General features: G+C 38.4%; 1 protein-coding gene across 2 annotated transcripts in view; it reads left to right on the forward strand.

The window, feature by feature from the left end:
- Positions 1–4418, forward strand: part of LOC124161544 (platelet glycoprotein V-like) — a 28324-nt gene extending 23906 nt beyond the window's left edge. For both annotated transcript variants that reach the window (XM_046537915.1, XM_046537916.1), the window contains 2 exons: positions 318–466; positions 2735–4418. In XM_046537915.1, the coding sequence (XP_046393871.1) occupies positions 318–466; positions 2735–2826 (241 nt within the window). In that variant the 3' untranslated portion in view covers positions 2827–4418. The remainder of the gene's footprint in view (positions 1–317; positions 467–2734) is intronic.
- The last annotated feature ends 3990 nt before the right edge of the window (positions 4419–8408 follow it).

Genomic DNA, 8408 nt, shown 5'->3' on the forward strand with positions numbered 1-8408 from the left:
CTAGTTGGAAATCAAGGGGAAGAGGGGGAAATTGGTCATTATCTGGCTCACGCACTCAGGTCCTCAATTTTCATCGGGGCAAATAACACAAATGGAGGTGAGCTTATTTTGATCTTCAGCAAATAAAGTCAAACGGCGACAATGAGCATAAGTGACGCCCCTCGATTTTCTGTGAAACTTTCTTGACCCACAGCAAGTCCGTGACATATAGGCTCAACCTTTATCAGCCCAGTAACACAATTTCCTCTTGTTTTTTGCATGTAACTGTCAAATCTTTTGACTCGAGTCGACTCTTTTTCTTATTCCAAAACCCCTAGGTGGCTCCGGGAGAATAAGCGAAAGGTGTGGGACTCACCTGCCACTTGCCGCGGCCCCGGCGACTTGGGAGGTCACCGCGTGGAGGAGATGACCTTTGACGACCTCTGCGAGGGTCAGTGGGCGAGCCTCGTCAGCCTGCAACCACGGGGTCAGTCTCCATTTTCGAATTTCATGAGTTATTGCATGGTGGTGGTGGTGGTGATTGCATCTCAGATTGACTGTCGTAAATTAAAGCTTCACCCTGGACGCGACCTTTAACGCGATGCACGAAACGTCACTTTGTTGTGCCTCACTTCTTTATTTTGAGTCCGAAGCGACCTTCGACTTGAGAATTCGCGAGGTCCATCCCAACAAGGAGAGAATGCTTCGAGCTGCTGCAAGGTCTTTCTCCACATTGGGGGGTGACGAATTTGGGAACTGGCGAACAATCCAGCCCCAGTAGGTTCCATGAACTTTCATTGTTTTTAGTTTCAATATTTTGAAGTACTTGATCTTCATACGAGTACTTACCCAATACATTGAATTACATCAACTTCTAACTCACCTCGCAAATTGTGGAAGACGGCTATGGTTGCCACTTACATCCCGCCATTTATAGCCATTTCGCTCTTACCTCAGGATTACAAGAAAATACAAAAACACGGAACCCATCCCTACAACTAATCGAACAGTTTGGTGCAGAAGAACCGCCCATCTCTCTTATTAATCGACCAAAAAAATGGAAAAAACTGCACCGACTTGACGTTACGCCTATGCTACAACACAGCCCGCCATTAATGATATGACTAACAATGGTGGATTGCGACTCAACTTCGTAGTTATAATATGACAATATAGAGGACTCTGCTGCGATTGTTACATTGCATGGCGGCTTATGGCGGCGGATATTCGTAGTTGGCAGAGAAATTTAGTGATATCTTAGTGAAAATTGGGTGGTGAAAGCTCTTGTTTTTTCCCCGATGCTCCACTGGGTATGGAGTTGCAAAGGGACAAACTTTATGAGTGAAGAGTAAAAGTCTATCCTAGGCTAATAAGTTCGTCGTGTTATTCAACGGTTTCCCCATCCTAACACATTATGTTCGTTATTGTTATTTTCAATTTTTGACATGAAAAACATCCAATAATGCTAATTGTCTCCTTTTTTGTGTGTGGTTAAATAGAGATTTCATGGCGTGTCCATATATGTTTACTTAAAACCAGTGTATCATGCAGAAATTTTATTTGTTTGTCTCTGAAAATCATGCGAGAAGGCCAATGATTTTATGGGTCATTTAACTTAACAGAGAGTGACTGCCTTAGTTAATCTTGGTGATTAATATTACGAAACTCCAGAAGTTTACATGGAATTCGTCAGATAGTAGCCTCACATGACTGATAGCGCCGCGACGCGATCGGCTTCAGCAAAGGCATCACAGCAAAAATGCGGAGTCTGCAATCTTTTAATTTTTACTATTCATGGATAACACGTCTTCCAAAAGTCTTCTACACGACACCAGACAGACACCAGAAGAGCATTCTTTTGGTAGGGTTGCCATCCGACACATATGGCAGCACAGAGAAACAGAAATATCTAAGCATCAATGCAGGTTTATTCACAGAAAAGTGTTCATTATTACAAAAATATCAAAATCAGTGCGCAATAGTAACAAAATAGAAATCATTATAAAAACATTTTTTTGTGTACTTAAAATGCTCATCATTTCTTCATACAAGTTTCGCCTGCCTTTCAATAGGCATATTCAGGTCAATAGTGAAATGAAAATGTCGCCTCCAATGTACGCAAATCAGGGGCAATATAGATATCAGGCGAAATACCCGAAAGATCAACTTTTTCCATGTTACTCGTTTTTTTGAGCCTACTGAGAAAAAAATACCTTTCAGACAACAAATGAATTAAGGCTTGAAGTGTACAATGTGGATTTGAAACAAAAATAGAAACAATAGATTCGACAATCGCGAATTATAAAAAGCCATTTTGCAACCGTATCAATTATTTAAGAAGAGGAATCATCACTATCGCTTGACCTTCTTTGCTACAAGCTACTTGTTTTAAAACTTGAGCTGTCGAAACTTGAAATTTTAGGAGTAAATGATTTGTAAACAATGGACTATAATTATGGAGAATCGAAAAATTTACCGAGGTATTATTTTATATAATATTTTATTTCGTAAGAGGGAAAGAATAATGACACGAAAATTTGAGGGCGTTTCTTGATTGGCCGAGGAAAGTTCTTGATTTTGAACCCTTAAATCCCCTATGTAGGAGAGGACCACAAAATCTTGCCGTCATTCACCTGGGGACACCAGCTAGCGAAACTGTTGCGAATAAAATTACTCCTCAATAAAGTCTTTTATCAGAAAAGATTAATTTTAATGTGCGGAGTTTTCACTAAATTTTGAATTTGTATTTTTGCAGTTCCTGTTTTTACGAAGAGCATGACCAAACAAGAAGAGTCGGAAGAAGATGATAAGAAGAGCGTTGGGAAGAAGTCGTCGCTATTTGCTTAACAGTCGAGAATACTTCAGAAGTTTCTGCAGACGATGACCTGAGGAACAAAGAAGCCTGCTGCCGCATAAAAAATGTTGAAATTGTACATGGTAGCAATGAAGTTTTGTTGGAAAAGACGATCGAGAACCAATCTGTCAACTGAGAGGATGTCAGTGTTTTTTTTTTCTTATTTTGTACCACTTCGACTATGTTTTCTTTAAAAAACACTCACCCTAATTTCAGTTCGCCTGGTTGTCAACTGATAAAATGAATATCAATATAATTATCAATGGACTATTATATTATATAGAAAATATGATTATCAATGGAATTACTTGTAATAGAATTTAACTCAGGGTGGATCCGGCATTTAGCCGTATAGAGCATTATTTTTATACGGTAGGTACTTTTAAGGCTAGGGAAGAATATTTACCTCGATCTAAGAACAACCCAACCTAATTTCTAGACGATGAAATGTTTAATATTCGAAATTAGTGACCAGATTCAAAATAAATATTTAATTTGGAAAATCTTCAAATTATTAGTTGCATAATTTGAACTGAGTGGAGAAAACCCGATTTTAAAATCTTACCGAATGATTAAGGGAAGATATTATGCGGAAGTCCTGGTTCAACTATTAGTTTTGTGAGTGAAAATAAAAACAAGCCCAGATGGAGATACGCTTGAATAATTAATCATAAAAAGTTTCCACGAATATGATTCCATGAAAATAAAACTAGTAATTTGTTATAGAAACAAGATAAGATAGCGTAGTATGTGATTCATACATGCGAAATAACATGCCAAAATTCATGCAGGTAGCTTTTTCAAATATAATGGGTTATTAACTAAACGTGCAGTTTATATTTGTGATGATGTGATCTATTGAATTCATAGCTTTTCAATGATATTTACATCGATTGCAAATGCTCTTTTGAAAACTATGGAGAATAAATGGATCGCTCGATACTAATTGACGCGCTGCGGACTTCATTTTTCGAACCATATGAAATGCCTCTAAAGGAGCAACATGAAATAATGTTCAACGAAGATATCGTATCGCTGATCATTAGTTATCTTGTTCCACGACTTCTCTCCAGAAAAAGTTTACTTTTATCTACATGAAATAGTCTTTTACAGGGCGGACCGGGGGCCTATGTAATTCCCTGAATTGAATCAGTGAGAGAGTGAATACAATGATGAATGCCTGAATGAAAGTAACAGAAAGTGTTTTCACGAACATGCTAACGTGAAAATAAAACTACTAGTTCTATTAGTAACTATTAATTATATTAACTATAACAGGTGTTCTCTTATTTGGCGTTAACAGAACTAGTCAAACTTAAAAATGTAACGAAATAGCGCTGAGGCACTAAGTAACCACAAACAAGGACAGAATTAAATGTCCGCATTCACTATAGGCCCTAGCATTTTTGTCATTGACTCTTGATTAAAACATAGCCGAACATAAATTGCATCATTATCACTGGCATATTGTGTATTGTATTTGTATTTTCTTTTGCTGTTATTGGAGTTAAGGAAGCTTGGACTGAACAGTCGCTAATACGTAGGAATGTGGGAAAATGCAGGAGGAGTTTACAACCCCCCAATATGGATGGAGCAAAAGCTGTGCTGGGTAGGCCGTTAGAATTACCCGACCACTGGCCGTGTTGAACTAAGCGCATCGTTGGTAAAACGCCTGACGGTGTATCTTGTCCAAAGCCTGAATAACTCGATCATTTTTTTCCGTCCTTTCCACGAGATAGCTCCAATGATGGCGAAAAGTTATCGCTTCATGCGAGCATGTTCTAAGATGTATGATCTTAGGTTTTCCCGGCGTATCAGGTGCAGAAAAGTTTCTCGGGTTTTCCACCGGTTGATGTTTTTCATGTCTCCCGACGTTTCGGGCAGCGACTTGCAGCTCAACATCCGAATGGTCCCCTGAGGATGGAACAGCAAGTAGCTGCTCGAAACGTCGCGTCGTCCCGACGCGTCGGGAGACATGGAAAACATCAACCGGTGGAAAACCCGAGAAACTTTTTTACCTTTTCCAAGGCGTCTTCAGGGATTGAAATATCATCCATTTTTCCGAAACTAAAAGCTATCGCTGGCACCGTCTGTCAGCCAATCAGAACGATCGGCCGCTAACAGCAATTGTAACGCCACTGTTGGCTTTTAATAGAATCGTACATACGGAAGGCGACGATGAAAGCAATGGGAAAAGGCACGAATATTACAAAAGAGGATTCTCAAGTCGGCCTCTAATTGCGTTGTTACCCACCGCGCGTTTAAATGGGTTTACAAAAGTCGCTACTCGTGTCGCTGACGGACAAATTGATCTGAATTACACGGGGAAATAAGGTATAATTAGGGATATTAACCGAAATATATACACATGATGATGTGATCTATTAAATGCATTACTTTTCAATGCTATTCCTCGCAGTGACATTCCTAATACTTCAATATATTGGAATAAAGTAGATCACATTGCACTAATAACCGCGCGCAGCGGACATTTTTGAAAACCGATTAAAATGCGACCGAAGTGACAACAGAAATCAGCCTTACATGGGATGGAATTGGGCCTCCTCTATTCAGTCCCCTTGGACAAAGGGACGATGGGAATGACCGCGTGTGATTCAGAAAATTTTGGGTATAGAGATCACTCTCATGGTCCGTAAATACCTATCGCTGGAGCTCTGAGGGGCGGATAAATTAATGATCGCGTGGTTCAAAACGAAACTATCAAATTTTCATATATATCGTCTACCATACCGATTAATCCGTGTTCCATTTTATCCTGATCCGCTTAAGCGGGATTCTACTGCATTCCGAAACTGTTCAAGAAGACGAGCGCGCTTAGTGTATAATAAATCTACTCCTTCCTTTTGAAGCGATTCGATCCAAAACTATTCACAACTATCTCCTTAAATGAATGAATGAATGAATTTATTACTCCAACCTTGAATGTACACTTTTTTAACAACGCAAAATTAATGGAGCTTTAGGTAGCTTCAATGGTTAAAAAAAAAAACCAGCATGGAAGCTACCATCTTAAAAATTAAATTCAAGGCAGGCCAGAAAACAAAAAGAAAGTACATATAATTTTTTGAAACATTATCATTATGAAACATATATGTGACAATAACTTACAATAAACAAGAACAAAGTATAATAAATGGACCGAATAAATTTCTTTTTTCTCCTTTCACAAAAATATAAAAATAATATATACATTAATATATAATAAAATGTATATTATTCACAAAACACATTAAAAAAGAACGTTTACATTATCATGGGATAACAACCAATCTTTGGCCTTTTTACAAAATTTATTTATACTCTTTAACTCTTCGATCGACCAAGGTAATGTATTAAAAATCCACGGCCCCAGATAAAGAAACGATCTTTTAAATAAAGTAAGATTAGGCTTAGGAACTAGAAAATTAACATTCCTACGTAAGTTCAAACCATGCTCGGTTCCAGAAATTTCTGGAAAACTACCACTTCGCAAAAAAATATAACTTTAAAGTTTTAATAACAAACATGTACCTTAATGGCAATAACTTAAGACTAACAAATAGGGGATAAGACGGCTCAAAACGATTTTTATTGGCAATTATTCTGATTAAATTTTTTTTTAATGACCCAAATCTTTCAAAAGGACGCTCGCGGACGGATATGAGAAGATTTCCGGAGCGCCATCAGCTGCCCTTATACAGCTCACGGGAAGCAGGAAATGCACCGACCGAGGAGGAGGACGGTGCAATTATTTCGGCGAAGGAAAAATAATCGAGTGAAAAAAATGAGGAGAATATGCGGAGTGTCAGTAATTGGGTCGCGTGGAGTAACTGCCAAAACCGCCGAGTCCTTGGGAACTAAAAACTCTCGATTGCCCTTCGGGGGAGAAAAAAGCTTTCAATTGGAGGATCCGCCCTGGTAAAACCCTCGGGAAATTCAAGAAAAGTTAATATGCCAGAGAAGTGACTTGGATTGTCCAATTAAAACCGAATCATACGATCATTTTTTTACGAAGTGCATGGCCAAACAAGAAGAGTCGGAAGAAGATGATAAGAAAAGCGTTGGGAAGAAATCGTCTGTTTCCTTAACAGACGAGAATACTTCAAAAAGTTTCTGCAGACGATGACCTAAGGAACAAAGAAGCCTGCTGCCGCATAAAAAATGTTGAAATTGTACATGGTAGCAATGAAGTTTTGTTGGAAAAGACAATCGAGAACCAATCTGTCAACTGAGAGGATGTCAGTGTTTTTTTTCTTATTTTGTACCACGTCGACTATGTTTTCTTTAAAAAACACTCACCCTAATTTCATTTAGCCTGGTAGTCAATTGATAAAATGAATATCAATATAATTATCAATTGATTATCTTCTATATATATAAAAGAAAGTCGAAAATCGTGGGAAAAAAATCGTGAAAAAGTGTGCGGAGTCATTTATTGCAATCGCGTGTCTTGATTTTTGAATTTTTCTTAGAACAAAAAATAAATCAGATTTGAAAATAAAAGTTTGTTTAAAATGACGTATTATTCATTAATATGACTCACACTGAAGTCCAGACATAATAAATTGCAAAGCACAGCGGCACATCATTTTGACTCCGACAGTAGTCCCTTGGTGATAAGGTTCTATTGTTACTGAATGTGAATTGTAGCCGTATTTATCTTCTCTTGGAAGTTAAAATCTTGTATATTATTTCTACTGTATAGAAACCTTTTTCTCAACTTATACGCAACCAAACTCTACAAATGAGGTACCAAAATGCACAGAATTTATCAGAGAACATGCGACGCCATATCTTACATCCTAAATATTGCTATTGTCTCCTAAAATTGGTTTTTAAATAGTAAAAAAAACAACAAAAAACGGTAAATATTCCTGACGTTAACGGCGCATAAACTGATACATTTGTTCATTTGCAACAATATCTCGCATTCTTAAAATAACTTTTATCAAAATGCGGCTGATTCCACATTCAAGTCTCCTGTTGATACGTAAGTATGAGTCATGATATGCGTTTAACACAGGATAGTGTAACTACTTCCAATGTTGTGTTTAAAGAGGTCCTCTGACCTCAATTTGTACATGAACATTCCAATTACATTTGTACATAAGACCCTGCCTTTTTTTCTACATTTTAAAATTAGAAACGCGCCTATCCCTCTGTGGAGCTGCATTGAAAAGAGCGGGGGAAGCCCGCTGGGTGCGGGCGCAGGACGCTCGTATTACTAAATTCCTTAAGTTTACGCAGAAATTCCTTTGCTGGTAGCGTCAAATAGACTGGTGGCGGCAGGCTTCAGTAGAGGGAACACGGCGAAGTGTGCGGTCCTTTAAAATTTAATATTCTCGCGCAATGGGATGGAATTCTCTGGGATGGGGCAAGTGGTCATCCTTGGCGAGAATTAGGCGGAAACGACTCAGCCCTAGCCGCAGACAGCAGTCGCGATGACGAGGCACAAAAAGGCACAGTTTCTCGTTTCCATTTTCTCGTATGAGGCCATTCCTCGAACTGGAAAATTAATGGACTTCCATCACAGAGTTGGGAACATAGTCATAGCTAGGAATAGAGAAAATAACGG

Source organism: Ischnura elegans, chromosome 6 (genome assembly GCF_921293095.1).
Source record: "Ischnura elegans chromosome 6, ioIscEleg1.1, whole genome shotgun sequence".
Lineage (NCBI taxonomy): Eukaryota > Metazoa > Arthropoda > Insecta > Odonata > Coenagrionidae > Ischnura > Ischnura elegans.